Source organism: Chinchilla lanigera, unplaced genomic scaffold (genome assembly GCF_000276665.1).
Source record: "Chinchilla lanigera isolate Chin_1 unplaced genomic scaffold, ChiLan1.0 scaffold00048, whole genome shotgun sequence".
Taxonomy (NCBI): domain Eukaryota; kingdom Metazoa; phylum Chordata; class Mammalia; order Rodentia; family Chinchillidae; genus Chinchilla; species Chinchilla lanigera.
In genome coordinates this window covers 13,843,816-13,862,031 of record NW_004955449.1, presented here as the reverse complement: position 1 = coordinate 13,862,031, position 18,216 = coordinate 13,843,816, and the positions used below count along the sequence as shown (strand labels likewise).

General features: G+C 34.7%; 1 protein-coding gene across 6 annotated transcripts in view; it reads left to right on the top strand.

The window, feature by feature from the left end:
• March7 (membrane-associated ring finger (C3HC4) 7, E3 ubiquitin protein ligase) overlaps positions 1–18,216 on the top strand; it is a 41,304-nt gene that overhangs the window by 13,833 nt on the left and 9,255 nt on the right. For all 6 annotated transcript variants that reach the window (XR_001235807.1, XR_001235806.1, XM_013518697.1 and 3 more), the window contains 5 exons: positions 2,321–2,485; positions 6,308–6,497; positions 8,275–8,442; positions 9,697–10,783; positions 12,291–12,460. Coding sequence is in view for 4 of the 6 variants with exons in the window: in XM_013518697.1 (XP_013374151.1) it covers positions 2,321–2,485; positions 6,308–6,497; positions 8,275–8,442; positions 9,697–10,783; positions 12,291–12,460 (1,780 nt within the window). In the remaining 2 variants the exon portion in view is untranslated. The remainder of the gene's footprint in view (positions 1–2,320; positions 2,486–6,307; positions 6,498–8,274; positions 8,443–9,696; positions 10,784–12,290; positions 12,461–18,216) is intronic.

Here is an 18,216-nt window from a genome sequence, read left to right as displayed (position 1 = left end):
TTTTTTGGTTTTTCTCCGGTACCGGGAACCGAACTCACGACCTTGCGCTTGCCAGGCAGGCGCTTTTTGCCACTGAGCTAAATCCCCAGCCCCAATAGTAACTCCCTACTAGCCCCTGGCAACCACCATTTTACTTTATGTCTCTGATTCTGATGACTATAAATCTCACATAAGTGGAATTGTGCAATTTGTGTCTTTTTGTCACTATTTCACTCAGCATAATGTTTTCAGGGTTGATCTATATTGTGGCATATGGCAGAGCTCTTCCTTCTTAAGGTTGAGGGCCACATTTTGCTCCATCTATTGTCAGAAACTTGGATTTGATTATAAATAATACTGCTGTGAAAATGGGTACATGAGTCTCTCCTTAACGCACTAGTCTTCTTTAGGGTATATACGCAGATCCTATTCTTTTAGGTATGTACTCAGAAGTGGAATTGCTGGATCATATGATAATTCTATACTGTTTTTCCTCAGTCGTTGAACCATTTTACAGCCTAATGTCCTTTTTTAGTACCTTGCATTTCCAAATCTTGATCCTTTTAGGATCCTAAGGACAAATGGTTTACTTCTAGTTTCTATCTCTTTCTAGGTACTTACAGTTTTCATTCTGCTTGCTGTATTACTGTACTTCTCCTACTTTAGGTTTCACAAATATATACTGAAATTTCTTGCCTTATGTAGTCCTTTCAAGTCTACCCCCCATTATTAAAGCTTTTGATTCTTTAATGTCATTTTACATGCATTTTGATAAGAATTGGCAAAATAGATACCTAAAAATAACCTGTCAGGTTTTACTGAAAGTTTTTGATAAGTTTTCTTTGTTAATCATTAATCAGGTTCCACAGTACAATTTATACCTTCACTAGCTAGATATTCTTAGTTATGTAATTTTAGAGAACCTGTTGTATGATTGTATTTCCATATTGTTAAAAATCAGGCAGTCCAATAAGATAGAAAACACTCAGTTCCACATTTTTTTTTTTAATGTTTTTTTTTTTTTTGGTTTTTCTCCGGTACCGGGAACCGAACTCATGACCTTGCGCTTGCCAGGCAGGCGCTTTGCCGCTGAGCTAAATCCCCAGCCCCCTCAGTTCCACATTTTATGTAAACCAAGTTTAACATTTTCTCTATTAAGATTGATTTTTTCATTTTTTATGTCACTAGTATAGCTCTAGTTTTATACATCTTATAGTTTCATAGATTGATCTTTTCACTTAAAATATTACCACTTTTGAGTATTATAATAAACATTCCTTTAAAGCACTTCAGGTAACCATTAACAGCTGGACAATCATTTGTAAATTACTTAAAATTGTCAATGCCAATTTTCTTACCTATCAAGAGGAGATAAAGTATCCTATCACAAGATTAGTTTGGAGAATCACTATACTAATAATCCGAAGACCCTTACGCATAAACGTGACATACAATACTCAGTACATATCAGCTAGTACGTATTGGTTTTAATGAAAAAAATTTATCAATGGTAAATAAAAGAAGATATTTATCTTTCATTATATTTAACTTTCAGTTTTTGAGTACCTATTATATACTAGACAGTGGTTTTGAAATACTTTAAATGATACTGAATAGAGAAATTTGCTGCTGAGAAAGAAGGAGAAATAGGCTGTTAAAAAATTTATAGTGTTAAGTATTATGTCTTAAAAAAAATATGTACAGAGTAGAAACACAAAAAAAAGATGCTTGTATTTAAATTTATGACCAGGAGTTGGACAAAGAATCTGTAGACATTCTAGACCATATTAACAAAGGCTTATGAAAGCATGTTGTGTTAAGTGTATGGAAACAGTACAATAGATACGAGTGGTGAACACTTAACAGTAGAGAATAGGAAGAGAGTGAGTTTTATATAGAGTCATATTTGAGTAAGAAAAATGCATTGGCCTTAGGCTCAGAGTTTCATTTTGTTTTGTTTTTTGTCTTTTTTTTTGGTCTTTTTGACACAGGGTCTCACTATGAGGTTCAGGCTGACCTTAAGCTCCCTTTGTAGCCCAGGCTGACCTTAAACTCACAGTTATCCTCCTGCCTCAGCCTCTCTAGTGCTGGGATTGCAGGTGCTTGTGACCATGCCCAGCTTTCAAAATTTCTTACTGCACTTTGGACTGTAGGAAGTCTTGGTTAACCTTAGACCTCACCCTTTAGGAAGAGAGGTGGTGATAGTCTGTCTCACAGTTACCTTGTTGGATATAGTTACTTGTATGGCAACACTTGATTTGAGCTAATGATTAAGGAGGATTCAGAATTAAAGGCTTGAATGTTTTCCCAAAGGTAACTGACACAAATTTGCATTTCACAGGGAACCTTAAGCATGGAGTCTAAACCTTCAAGGATTCCAAGAAGAATTTCTGTTCCACCCTCTAGCTCTTTAAGTGCTAGGATGATGTCTGGAAGTAGAGGAAGCAGTTTAAATGATAACTGCCACTCAAGAGACTCTTCATTTAGACTGGATTCTGAGTATCAGGTAACATCTTAATTCAAAACATAGTTGCAAAATAAATAGTCTGATTTTCAAATTTATGGATTTTAGAATTATGGATAAGAGATTGTGGCCTTACATAAAACATTTTCTAAAGACTTGTCAAATTTTGTACTTAAAAACATAAATATCAGTCTGGGTATAAATCTGACTAAAGTGGTCAGTGTGCATGATTTTTCAGTGGACCAAAAATTGTGTCCTTCTCTTCTAAATAGCGCACTCATTCATCTGACTTCTCTATCTTTGTACACAGAATGATGGGATAAGATTGTTGTTACATATTTTTGGAATCCATATTCTTAAAAATACTGTACTTTTAATGTTGCATGATTATCAGCTCACTTGAGGGTGATTAGTAATCTAGTTGAGGATAGTAGAGTGTGTACGTAGCCTTTATGAGGTGCTAGATTCAATCCTAAGCAAAAGTAGGTAGTATAGATTAGGTGTTGTTTATTGTATCAGCTCCAGTTTATTGATTGTGTCTCTGTGGAATATTAAGTATACAGTGTTTGTGAGGCCATGTTTATGCTAAGCTGAGGAGTGCTATAAAGAATTGGTGTAATCTTGATCTCACCAATTCCTATAGCATCTTGTGCTTTTCCATATATGTACAAAGTTTATTTTCCAGTGTGAACCATGAACTAATGGATTTCATGAATGAATACTGTGTGCTTCTTGAAATGGACACATGATAGAAGATCAACTAGTAATGTTTTAGAAGAAATAAATACAGGGTTGTTTATAATTATATTTCTCCCTGTTATCTGTCTGTAATGTCTTCATTTGCTTGTCCACAGCTTCCCTCAGACAGAGGTTTTTTTTCCTGTAAAATTTCCCACATACCTTCTGTTAAATACTCACTTGTATTATTATTTTTTTGTGTTATCTGTGCTAGAGTTTTCTTTTATTTTTTAAAAGATAGTTTAATCCCATTCCTTAATTGTCTCCAAATGTTGTAAAGATTATGTACCAAATTTTTGTGTGTGTTCAAGTAAGAACTTGGCTAGAAAACAAATTCATGTAAAAATAATAGGATGCCAAAGCTGGTCATAGTTGTACATACTTACAATCCCAGAAAAGGGATTGCAAACTTGCAGAAAGGTCGCAAGTTCAAACCCAGCTAGACAACTTAATGACTTAGTTGAGATTCTGTCTCAGGTTAAAACAAGAATGAAAAGGGTTAGGGAGGTGAATCAGTGTGAAGGCCCTGGGCTTAATCCTTAGAACTGGGGGGAAGAAAGGAGCAGGTTGCAAAATCAGCACACAGAAATCACTAGTGTTCCTGTACACCAGTAATGAACTCATTCAGGAAAAAAAATACTAAAAATCATATGGAATCAAAAAAAACAAATAGCCAAAGCAATCCTGAGCAAAAAGAACAAAGCTGGCAGCATCGTACTACTGGATTTCAAGTTATCCTACAAAGCTGTACCAACAAAAACAACATGATATTGGCACAAGAGAGACATGTAGAGCAATGAAATAGAACAGAAGCTATAGTAAGCACACTATGCGCTATAGCCATCTGATTTCTGACAAATGGGTCAAAAATATGGTAGAAAAAAGCCTCCTTAACAAACATTGCTAGGGAAACTTGGTATGCACGTGCAGAAGATTCAAACTAGATCTTTTCATCTTAACACTAAAATAAAATCAAAGTGGATCAAAGACTTAAACTTAGAAATTGCTGGTGAGAACAGGATAAACACTTGAATCCATAGGTACAGGCAGAGACTTCCTGAGTAGAACTCCAATAGCATAGGGAAATGATATTAAAAAATCAACAAATGGGACTACATCTGCATAGGAAAGGAAATGAGAGTGAAGTGACAACGTACAGAATGGGAAAATATTTTGCCGGCTACTCATGATGGAGAACTAATACCTAGAATATATATAGAACTCAAAAAATTAACTCCCCCAAAACAAATGACCCAGTCAAAAAATGGAAAAATAAACTGGATACTTCTCAAAAGAGGTAGTACAAATGGCCAAAAAAAAAAAAAAGGAAAAAAAAGTTCATTATCTTTAGCTATTAGGGAAATATAGATCAAAGCAATTTTGAGATTCTATCTCACCCCAGTCAGAATAGCTATCTTCCAGAAAAAGAAGCAAGACTGGCCAGGATGTTGAGAAAAAGGAATCCTCCTACATTATTGGAGGGAATGTAAACTAGTAACAACCACTATGGAAGTCAATATGGAGAAACTTCAAAAAATTAAAGATAGAAATAACCATTTGACCCAGCTGAAAGAATTAAAGATATAATATTACAGAAATACATGCATATTCCTGTTCATAGTGGTACAAGTCACAGTAAATAAGCTCTGGGAAAAGCCTGAATGTCCATCAACAGATGGGTAAATAAAGAAAATATGTTGATATATAATAGAATATTACCCAGCCTTAAAGAAGAATAAAAATGTCATTTGCAGGAAAATAGATGGAATTGGAGACTGTCATGCTAAGTGAATAAGCCAGACACAAAAAGTTAAATATCATGTTTCTTTTATTTGAGAAGCCTAAAATAGAAACAACTAAGTAATATAGGAGAGATAGTAGGAAACTATAAGGTACAACTCTTACACATGGAGAAGGGGTAAGATGAGAGAAGGGTAACGGGGGGGGGGTAAATGGATTGAAAATGATGAAGATATGTTAAATGATTTTACCAGTTCCCCAAAATAAACAGCAGTCTTCTGTGTTACAAACATGCACTAATATAAAAGTAAGTAAATAATAGAACAGTTTCAATAATTGTGATTTAAATGTTTTTATTATCTAAACCTATATATGCATTATATTGAGTAAACTCCTTAACTAAATAATTAATAAAAGTTTGTACATGAGTGACATTTATGTTACAAGTTGTTTATGCTCATGTATTTCTATGTTAAAAGAAAAAACAATGAGGTAATGTTTGTAGATACTAACTTATTTTAGTTTGTTGAATCTAGTGGTAAATAAATTTTACATGCTAGGATTTCTTTTTTGTTGTTATGTTGCTTTGCTTTGTTTTGTTTTGTTTTGTTTTGTTTTGAACCAGGGTCTTGTTTCGTGGTTCAGACAGGCCTTCCACTCATTATATAGTCCAGGTAGAATTTAAACTTGGCCAAGGATCTTCCTGTCTTAGTCTTCCAAGTGCTGGGATTACAGACATGTCACCACGCCCGGCCAGGATTTCTTATTTTTACCATGCTATTCATTATTAGTGTTGTCTGACTGTATTTCTGAGACTGAGAATCAGATCAGTGATGAGGTTTCTGTTTTATGTTTCGTTTCTGTTTTTTTATGTGTGTTGGTGATCAAAGCAAGGGACTTCTACTTGCTAAGCAGGTACTCTCCACTGAGCTACATCCCCATCCTGGGAATGAGTATTTTATTATTTGAAAATAATCTCATTTTTGTTTTAAGGTATTGATAATCAGTTTCTATGTCAGTGCCTTTCTTGAGTGTTGCCTGTCTTGAAGAACAGGAAACAGGTGTCTCAGAAGATTGAAATATTTAGTCACAAAAGATTACTACAGAGGTTTTGCTCTTCAGTGTTTCATAACCAAGTTTGTATAGAGTTACAGAGAGGACTTGATCTAAATTAGATTGATAGTCCAGCACAATACAGTAACAATATATAGTAAAGGGTTAAGTGGGTAAAAGTAAACAAAAATGTAACAGAAACAGAACATGGTAGAAACCTGGTAATTGTGGGGATAAAATGGTTTCTTGGAGGTTTATTAGGGCATTGTAGGTTAGATTTCATATTGAATGCAAGCATTTTGCTATTCCTTTAAAAAAATGTTTAATTCACAGTCTACATCAGCATCTGCATCACCATTTCAATCTGCATGGTATAGTGAATCAGAGATAACTCAGGGAGCACGCTCAAGATCGCAAAACCAGCAACGTGATCATGATTCAAAAAGACCTAAGCTGTCTTGTACAAACTGTACATCTACCTCAGCTGTGAGAAATGTTGGAAATGGTTTAAATGCAGTATCAGGTAAGAACTACTTAATTTCTTAAAAGCCACTGCATATGCACTTTGGACGAGAACCCTTTTTCTAAGATATAGCAAAACTGCTTTTTGGTTTTCTGCAAATATCCTACACTGACTAGGATATTTGATTTTAATTAGTATAGGTGGTGTGGGCTGGGGATATAGCTCAGTGGTACTTTCCTACTATGTTTGAGGCCCTGGGTTCAAAGTCTGCTACAGGAGAAGAAGAAAAAGTAGCAGGTATGTGTACTAATCCAGTTGGTAAAAGTACCACGTATTTATGGAAAATACATTTTTAAATGTTAAAAGGAAAGCCAGACCTGCTGGAAAATGTTAAAAAGCATTTCCTAAGCAAGTTTTTTTGGAAATGATAAACATTATGATTATGTGATGCTTGTTTTCAGAAAACACAGAAACTCTTCAATTAAAAAAAGTGAAGTTGGTGCTGTCCGACTAAGAGTCCTTTGCAAGAATTAGGAAGTCATGAATGTAGCCACTTAAGTAAATGAGTGACAGCCTTTTAGTGCTTTCAGTGATAACAAACTTCCCTTTTGGCACCACTACCCTAGGATTTAGATGGTTTATCCATAATGCTCTGTGCCTGGTATTTTGCACTCAAGAGACAAATACTGCACTTGTTGCACAAATAGAGATTTTTTTGTTGAGAAATTTCTTCCTCACTTACATCTATATTTAAGTGAAATTTTAGCCAGTGGCTAAAATTTTTATAAAGGGGGAAAAATTTATGATAGTACAATTTTATGTTGAATTAATGTAAGCAGTTCCTCTCAATTTTGATAGGCAGAATTGCCATGGAGAAAGGCCTGCCTATCTGAAAGATATTTAAAGTAGCGTGTGGGTATTAACAGACTGACCTTAACTTTGTAGACAAAAACCACTGTGTTTTTGTTCTATTCTACTATGTGAAGGCATAGCATCCAATACATTAGGCCATTTCCTTTAGTCAGAGAGGAATTACTACTGGGACTCAGAAAGGAAGAACCAAACTTTCAAGGTAAATAGAAGATGCTTGAAACTTAAGTTTTTTATTTTTAAATGAAATATGTAATAAAATTTAATTCAAAATGGGATAACATATAAAGAATGAACCAAATATGGTAGCTGTAAAAATATTTCTGGCACTAAGGTTCTTCTCTGTAGAGAAGTATATGCTTAGCATGCACACATCTTGGGCTTAATCCCCAGCAAGAAAAATACTTTTTTTTTTTTTTTTTCCACATTCAATTGTAACGTACCATTCAGCTTCCATATCAAGACAGTTCTGATTTTGATTTTGGCAGCTTTTCACCATAACTTTCACTGACTTGTTGTGAAATTCTGTGTCTTAGACAAGTTTTGCGTTTTTTGATCTACAGTCTTTTTACTTTATGTGACATCTTCTTGTCTGTTACGGAGAATGACATGAAATGGTGAAAGTATATATGGGTATAGATTTTAGTGTTAAGAGTGAGTTTAGGATGCACATTCCAGGCCTTGGGGTCAATCCTCAGCTATAACGATGATGATGATGATACAGATGATTATAATGAGATGATACAGATGATGGTGACAGTGAGTTGATATTGATGTTGTGTAGGAAAATACTTTGTGATTAGTTCAGTGCTGAGTACTTCTAAATTTTGCTAAATTTTGCTTCTGATTACAACTGTGTAACTGAGGATTCCCATAATAACAGTAATAGCCCTCTGTATTACTGAAGATTTATTGTCATCAGAAATCTTAAAAAATTTCTCTGAAGTAAAACTTCATTTATTTTAAGATTCTTCATGGAGGCATAGTCAAGTTCCCAGATCTTCATCAGTGGTACTTGGTTCATTTGGAACAGACTTAATGAGAGAGAGGAGAGATTTGGAGAGGAGAAGAGATTCCTCCATTAATAATCTTATGGATTATAGTCACAGAAGTGGTGATTTCACAACTTCATCATGTATGTATAAACTACAGTAATTATAGCTTATCTAATGTTACATTTTTCTCTTTAAAATTATTCAGGAATAAATGAAATGAATCTTATGAATAGTGTTTTCTAGTAACTTTATTGTTTTACTTTGAAAACTGAAACTGGATATTCAGATTTTACCTGCCTTTTAAATCTTTTGCTTGAATTTTTCCTGTTACAAATGTGTGTGTTACAGAGTAACATGTTAGATAAGGATATACTCACATATTAATAATACATATATAGCTATCATATGTAGTTTAATAACTATTGTAAATTCTAAAATAACTAAATGTTGAAATGATCATTTGTAAGGCACAATTAAGAATTACTTTAATATGAGTGTGTCTCTATTTTCATTAAATTGGTATAAAGAAGACCAGTTTCTTCTAAAGTTATATAAGGGCCAGTTTCTTCTTATCACTGTACATAGACTTAAGCACTTTAAAAATCAGTAATCACACCAAGTAACTTCAAGAGAAAGCATACCAAGCAAAGTTCACAATAAAATAGGCAGAAGTGAAAGTGAACATCAGAGTTGTCTTCTTAAAGGACTCTGTAGTGTTTCTCATCCCACTGAAAAATCAAATCTCCAGTTTACCTGCATTTTTTTGAACTGCAGATGCCAGAGTCCTATTGTGGCTCAAAATTCTGAGCCAGGGTTACAAAAAAGAAAGGTATATCTGATGGTGAACCAGGTCAAGGACTACTGTTGTTACCTTAAAAGACAAAATATTAGAGAAATTCTTAGCTGTTAATTGCAAGAGTGATAATATTTACATAAAGTAACTTGTATACTTATAGCACAGAGTAAGAAGAATCTCCAAAACTCAGTTTCTCTGGGATGATTATGCAGTTAATCATTATGAGTCATTTGCATTGTATTAATTGGCTTATTTATAATTTGGTATCAATGTTAGACATTTAGATATTCTACTGGTGTCAGTTTCTAATTAGTAAATTCAACTTTTCTTCATTAGCTACTGGGTTTTTATAAGCTCTCAATAACATTCTTTCTTTTGAATTTGTAATACTGACTTTACCTTATATTTTACCTGGATTTCACAAACAGGAATAAATATACTTTGTTTTTTTCTATAATAATAATTAAGCTCTTTGTAAGACTGCAGTATTCAATTTGAACCTAGTGTTTCATTTTAGCTATAAGTAGTTAATAAATGCAAATTTATTAGTACTCAGTATTTCATATAATTGGTTACCTTTCCTTCCTTTCAAAAATAGATGTTCAAGACAGAGTTCCTTCTTCATATTCACAGGGAGCAAGACCAAAAGAGAACTCAGTGAGCACTTTACATTTGAATACATCCACAAACCACCAATTGCCTTCTGAACATCAGACACTACCAAGTTATAGGGACTCCAGAAATTCTTTAAGAACAAGTTTTTCTTCAAGAGAATCAGAATCTCTTCGAAGCAGTACACACCCTGGATTTTCTTATTTTTCAAGTAGAGATGAAACCCCAACTATAAGCAATTCAGAAAGGATTGGTTCATCTCAAAGATCATTTCAAGACTCTTCTGACAATGAAGGTAGGCGTACAACAAGAAGATTGCTGTCGCGTATAGCTTCTAGCATGTCATCTACTTTTTTTTCACGAAGATCTAGTCAGGATTCCTTGAATACAAGATCATTGGGTTCTGAAAACTCTTACACTTCTCCAGGAATGTTGACATCACAGTCTCGGGGTAATGCAGCAACTTCTGAAGTTAACTATAATAGGGCATCTGAAGCTTCTCAGGGATTTCGATTTCTTAGACGAAGATGGGGTTTGTCATCTAGCCAAAATCATAGCTCTGAGCCAGATTCAGAAAACTTTAACCGTGAATCTGAAGGTAGAAATACAGGTCCATGGTTATCTTCCTCGCTTAGAAATAGATGCACACCTTTGTTCTCTAGAAGGAGAAGAGAGGGAAGAGATGAATCTTCAAGGATAACTACCTCTGATGGACCATCTAGATCTATTTTTAGAAGGGAATCAAATGAAGTTGTTCACCTCGAAGCACAGAGTGATCCTCTTGGGGCTGCTGCCAACAGAACACAAGCATCAGGAGCATCGAACAGTGCCTCTACAGGTGGCTCCACATCAGATTCGACTCAAGGTGGAAGAAATACAGGAATAACAGGGATTTTTCCTGCTTCCTTATTCCGATTTGCAGTCCCCCCAGCCCTTGGAAATAATTTGACTGACAATGTCATGATCACTGTAGATATTATTCCATCAGGTTGGAATTCATCTGATGGAAAAAACGATAAAACCAAAAGTACACCTTCAAGAGATCCAGAAAGACTGCAGAAAATAAAAGAGAGGTAAATTTGAATACTCCCTTGTTTGTAATATTAGAACAAATGAAAGAATTCATTTCTAAAATGGCTTTTTATGAAATTGATACCTGAAATTTTTTCCATACAGTTTATATCCTGATGAAGTTATTGTCTCATAGTTGGGAATTAATAAAGAGGTAGACACTGGAGGCATGCATTGTATCAAGAGATAGCTTGAGGTTATTTTTGACCAACTTTAGATATATAGACAAATAAGAAATTTTAATCTTACCCTATTCCTTGGTTAGCTAATGAGAACCAGGTGATCAGAGATTCCCAGTAAATGTATATTAGTTTTCATTAAGTTGATTTGTTTGTCATTTACTTACATTTCATACCTCAGGTCTTTTTAAGTAAAATAAGATTCAAAAAGCAACTTTTATTGTTTTTGAAGTCTGAAAGTATACTGAATGTGTACTGAATATTCCATATAAGGATTTAAGGACAAAATAACAGTTCATGTTCAGTGTTTAGGATACTTTTATACAAAAAAAATATTTTACACTCTTGTATCTTGTAAATGTCACTTGGCAGGAGTGAAAAGATGAAAGAAAAAGGTGAACGACCAAGTAGTCCCAACTTGGCTATTGATTTTGTCATCTTACTCTGGTTCTAAGTATTAAAATAATTTTTATATAAAATTAGAGTAATACAAGTAAAATACAAGAAACAAAACACTCGAGGGTAGAGAGAGAGTTTTCACAAAGGCCTAATAATATTAGTTGGGAAGCATAGTTATCATTTTGGCGATTTTTGAACTTTAAAAAGAAAATAGATTCAGATCCAGTTCTGTGGTCATGAATGAAATTTTTACTCAGAGCTATTGAGCACTTAGCTATTGTACTCCATTTTTCTTTTTATATAGGATAGACTTTGTTGTGTGACTTTTTTCCCACTTTGTCTATTATTTTCCTTCCATACAGAAAGAAGTATACTCTACCCTGGTAGTATCAGCCTTAATATTTGCTTATTATAGGAACTTCCTCTGATAGCTGTTTGCTAAGGAATATAGTAATTACGGTATTTCTTTCCCTCAAAATTAGGTTAATTTTTATCTAGTAGTATGAACAAAGGCAAAGCTTTAGTTAAGTTAATCTTCAAAAAGAAAAACAAACTAAACCAGTACTAATCTGTTTAGTTTTGAAACAGCATTTTTGGATTATTTTGCCAAGAATTTGTGTGTTTTCCATTATTGTGAAAAGTAGGGATTTTAAACTGCTACTAAAGACAAAATAGCTTAAATCATATGAAGATAAATGGTAGGCTAGCCAATTTTATTTTACTTTATTTTAAAATTCCTGCAATTTTTATTCTCAGTGAAGTGGTCTTTCATGGTGTGGTTACTTTTTACTGTTATTATTTTGTTCTTGTTAAGCACTTACTTTTTTCTACTCTGTAAGTGGACAAAGATGGCTGGAATGTTGTAGATCTGGAAATGACAACCTAAGATGAATTATGACAGCATGTTTGGAAAATGTACCTTCTTTTCCAGCCTCCTTTTAGAGGACTCTGAAGAAGAAGAAGGTGATTTATGTAGAATTTGTCAGATGTCAGCTGCATCATCATCTAATTTGCTGATAGAACCATGCAAATGCACAGGAAGTTTACAGTATGTCCACCAAGAGTGTATGAAAAAATGGTTACAGGCCAAAATTAACTCTGGTAAGATTTACCCTTTTGTGTATTTTGTTTCCAAAATGTTTCCAAAGATACACGTATGTATGCATTTTGGTTAACAAATTTGTTATAATTTATTGATTGTTGACTTTAGACTCTTATTTTAAAATACCTTAGTTTTGAAGGCTCAGCAAAAACTAAAGAATGTTACTCTCTTCACAAATTTGTTAACAGGGACTTTGTTACCCAGCAAACTGCCTTTGAGTCAAAGAAATGTACTCACCATTTACCAGTTGTGCATCCTTGAGGAAGATTTACTGTCTCTCATGCTGTTGTGTCACTTAACCAAATTAGGATAAGAAGTCTATTGTACAGATTCATTTGTTCATTGAAATGGCTAGCTAGCATGTGGTAGTAATGGTAATGATGGAGTAGACTTATATATATGTATATATATATTTAGTAGGTAGGTTCGCTTAGACTTGTCAGTGGATTGAATGTAATGGAATGAGAGGGAAATCATAGACAGAGAAGCTACTATTTTTGTCTTGAGCAAACTTAAGTAAAGGGTAGTGCCTTTTACAAAAATAAGGAAACCAGAAGTGGAACACATTTGGGACAGGAAACCAAGAGTTCTGTATTTTTTGGACATACTCTGACCTTTTTAGATGATCATATGAAAATGTCAAGTAGGAGCTAGACAAAACTAACATTTCAAGAGAATACACAGAAGTTAATTTTAGTAACATTTGAAGCTTGATAATCAAATAAGATCTGGAGAAAGCAGATATCAAAAGAACTGGGCCCAGAACAGAGCGCTGAGACATCCAAACATTTAGTGAGAGCAGAAGAGGTGCTTTGAGGAGCAGCTTCTAGTCAGTAAGAAGAAAGCTAAGAAACCATTATTGTTGTGAAAGCCAAAAAAAAAAAAGATCTAAGCAGAGTATGATCAACCTTTTATTGCTAAGGAGTCAAATAAGAACAATGAAATGAAAATTTGATTTGATAACATGAATGTCTTAAGTGGCTACATTCTCTATGGAGAGATGGGTTCATAAGCCTACTTAGAATGGATTGAGAAGAGAAAATAAAATTAGAAAAGCGACAGCAACCTAAACTCTTCTTCATCAGGCTACTGTCAAGGTGATTGGAGATTTAAGACAAGAATTTGAGAAATATATGAGGTCACAAAAAGTGTTTTATTTTGAGCTAGATTTTTGGGTATGTTTTTGAGACTCCATAGGAGAAAAAGATAATCTGTGAAAAGAAGAAAAAGGTGGGATCCAGAGCACAAGTTGAACAGTTAACTCTTCGGTAGGAGAAAGGTATCTTGTTTATAGAAAGCTATTATAGGTGGATATTGGTTGATCAGTTTGTTGCTTTGGTGGGACGATGCATGACTTCCTATGTGATTGCTTGAATTTTCTTAGAGATGTATGGTCTTTAGCTGATTGGAGACAGGTTAGAAAGTAACATTCTAAGGATGCGTTATAGGATTTCCAAGTATTGACATCTATAAAAATGATTCTAGGGCTGGGGATATAGCTCAGTAGTAGAGTGCTTACCTAGCGTGTGCAAGGCCCTGGGCTTGATTCCCCAGCCTAAGAAGGGGAGGGAGGAGAGGTGGAAAAGAAGGGAGGAAAGGAAAGGAAAGCATTTAAAGTAAGACATCTATATTTTTTATTCTTTTCAAAAAAATTGTATTAGTTTTAAATTTTTAAAAATTGATAATCATTCAGATTTCTGGGATGCAATGTGATGTTTCAATGCATGTATACATTGTATTTGGTATTTTTATGTCAGTTTACCATATATGCTTACTCCAGGAAAGTCAGAAGATATGGAAATATTAAAATAGCCGTACTCACACTGACATGGAAACTGTAATAAAGCCTTAGGATGGTGTTCCTGGAACTTGAACAGTGTGTGTGTGTGTGTGTGTGTGTGTGTGTGTGTGTGTGTGAGAGAGAGAGAGAGAGAGAGAGAGAGAGAGAGCGAGAGAGAGCGAGAGAGAGCCTGAGAATTGAACCCAGGACCTTTATACTGGGCTACATTCCCGGCCCTTTTTTATTTTTTTGAGACAAGGTCTCAATAAGCTGCCCAAGCTGAACTTGAACTTCTGATATTGCCTCAGCCTCCCAAGTAGCTGGGATTAGAGACGTGCCCACTACTTCGGGCCAGAAGAGATTTACATTTTTAACATCTTACCAGGTGACACTGATGTGACACATAAGTTTTTTAAATGAAGTTTGCAGATTCTTGGATACAAACATGAATTAGATTTTGTTCATTTGTCTTGGAACCTTTGGTGGATAAATATAATGAAGTTAAAGGTATCTGTTGGGACATAATTATAGTGATTGTGGAAATTAAAAAGTGAGTAAGGACTTGGCGTGGATAGGGAAGATAGTGGTAGAGTCAATTTCTTTTGAATCTCATTGACATTGAAGAAAGTTGTAAAAGTAGGTAAATTGTAATGATACATTGTAGATACAGGATAGGAAGATGCTAGGGATAGTGCAGTATAGTAAATTAAGGTATGATAAATGAGGAATGGTTAATATTGGAAACAAGGATGTTGAATAAGTTAAAATCCAAAGTTCAGTGTGGATATTGAAATAAGAAATAAGTTGGTAAAGAAGATAGCAAGCCAGTAGCTAAAGTTATTAATGAATCCTAGCATACTTAAGGTTTGTAAACATCAGTGGGGGAGGTTCTTTTCTCACTTCTTCATTATGACATACAAGAACCTGTGTGGAAAAGAGTAATTGTAGAAGTTGTATGCATCAGTCAGGGAAACAATGGTTCAGACAAGAATATAGAGAGCACACAAAACAGTGGCTATTTGTTTCTATTGATTTTTGCCATACTGGAAATAGAACCCAGTTTTCTTCACACTGAGCTATATCCCACTTTTTTAAATTTTGGGATGGGGTCTTACTAAGTCAAATTGGGCTCAAAATGGAATCCTCCTGTTTCGGTCTCCCAGAATGCTGGGTTACAGGTATATGCCAACAGAGGAATTTACTGATGTTAGTAAATTGAGTCCCAGAGGACAAAGTAGAACTGACTAGTAGAGCGATAAAACTGGGAAATTAGATAAGATTAATAAATGTCTATGAATGTGTGAAATTAAGGTTCTGATGAGTATACCTTGGTGATCCAGGCAAATAAGTTGTGAGGTGTTATGGCACTAATTTTAATTTTCATAATTTGTTGGAAGAGTTAGGTAACCTGTTCAAACTGGAGATTAAGGTGCCATTGTGAAACTTTCCTGTAACTTCTGTGACATGATTGATAGTAGGTGAGCAAAAGCTGCCTCGGGAGAATTCAGAGGTGGAGCAGTATCTTTTCTGAGCTAGTCTGAGCCTCAGGCTTTTGGACTATGGGCTGTCAACTTGGATGGACCTCTTACTCCTTTGGCTGTTGTCTCTTCTGGTAACCTCATAGGCTTTATTAGTCACTGCACTGGGATGTTTTCAGGATTAAATGAGACTGATTGCACGTAAAATGTTTAGCATGGTTCTTGACATTGAGTAAGGGCCCAGCAATGTTAGCTACTAACATAATGAAGAACAATGTGACTCAAGTTCAGATACATTGGCAGTTAGATTATTAGTGTTGATGTGGGTGTTGATGTGGAAGGAAAAGGATAACACAGTTTATTTTTAAGGTCATTGACTTTTTGGAGTTAGACAGTACTAGATTGAAATATTAGCTTTACTTAGCTAGCTATAGGATCTTGAACTTGCTTTTATTTAGTTTTACAGTACTAGAAAATCAACCCAGGCCCTTCCTTGTCCTTGCCAGGCAAGTACTTGATCACTGAGCCTGTGACCCCATTACTTTGAGCATGTTCTGGAATGTTTGTCGTTTGCTTGGGTTGTGGGTTTTTTTTGTTGTTTTTTTGAGACAGGGCCTTGCTGTGTAGTTCAGGCTAGCTTTGAACTCATTTTGTAGCCCAGGCTGGCCCTGAACTTCTAGTGATCCTCCTGCCTCAGCCTCCTGAGTGCTGGGGTTACAGGTGTGTGCCACCATGCCTGGCTTGTTTACGTGGTTCTTAAGCTGGTTGCTATTAACAGTCATCCACTGGACCTTGTTTTAAAATGCAGGTGTTTAAAATCCACCCATACAAATGGGGTTGGGCTTCAGTACCATCATACTTGAAACTGAGTATACATCATACAGTTACTTTAAATGTTAAATAGGTACAATTCTAACACTGTACAAAGTACATGGTTCATAACTGATAAATGGAGTTATGTGTCTTAAGGGCATATTACAGACTTTTTTTAGATATGGTCAAGTGAATATATAGATTTCAGCAATAGAGCCTTCCTGATAAATAATGGAAGACTTTTCATACTTACGCAGAAAGACCCCATTTGGTAGAAGATTCATTCTGTTAGATTGATTTTAACATTTATTAAGTACCTACAATACATGAATTACTAAGCTCACAGGTATACGCATAAAAAAAGGATATACAGTATAACAAGTCTAGTACAATTTTGGGGCGATGCAGTAAGGGCTTCTTGAATGAAATGGGGTATAATGGAAAGAACTCCACTTGAGGAATGTAGGAGTAAATCAGTTGTTCCCAGCTGTGCATGCCCTTTTAAAATTACTTTTGGAAAGTCTTATTCATAGAAAAAAATAATGAAGTTCTAAGAACCAAAAGAAATAATACTAAAAAATCACCTGTGTGAGCCTTATTTCATGATTATACTCTCCCTCTTTCTGAGTGTGAATGTGAAATGTTTGATGAAGCCTTCTAAGTGTCTTTCTCATATTCTCCATCAGGTCATAAGCGAACTTATGCTGAGTTTAGTTCAGTGATAAATTATTTTTAGAAATTAAACTATTTTAGAAGCTTAAAAAATACTAGATAACAAGAGAAAACGTGAATTTTGTTTTGTTCATATATTTAAAAAGTCTGTACACTTAAGGATAAATAGGTTCTGAAAAATGCACTAGTAGGTGATTTTGTCCTTATGCAAATAATCAGAGTACATTCACACAAACTTAGAGGTATCTTACACATCTACACTATATTGTGTATGTATGTATTTATGTATGTTTGTATGTGTGTGGTACACCCTATTTTTCTGAGGTTCGTGATGAGCAAAACACAAGGTCATATCAAACGAGAGAAAATGTTGCAGTAAAAAGATACAGTAAACAGAATGTATAAGGCTGCAACCAGTGGAAAACAGCTTACCAATTTTATAGTAAACTTTTTAAAAATGAGTATGGTATAAAAATGATACAGTAAATTCATAGGCCAGGGACATAATTATTATATAGTGTACATAATTGTGTGCATTTTACTTTTCTATAACAATACAATAGTTTTATTTACATCAGCATTTCAATAAACTTAGTACATTGTCCTTCTGTCTATCTAACCATAGATAGCTCTACTGGTCAATAGGAATTTTTTTCAACTGCCATTCACACAAATGCACATACACACTCATATTTGATGGTACTGCAGGTTAAGGCAAGGGCCTCTTGATTTTGAGATAGGGTTTCACTCAGTTGCTCAAGCTGGACTCAAACTTGGGGTGATTCGCCTGCCTCAGCTTCTAGAGTGTTGGGATTACAGATTATACCACCACACTGGCTCCTTTTATATTCTAGGACCACTGTAAATGGTGCTCGAATTACACTGAAAACTGATGTAGTTTGACTACAGCTCATTTTGAGACGGCATACCATATTCATACTAACACTTTTTTCAGCTATTCTCTAGGAAACGCACACAAATTGCTACTACTAGGGAGCTACTGGACTTCATG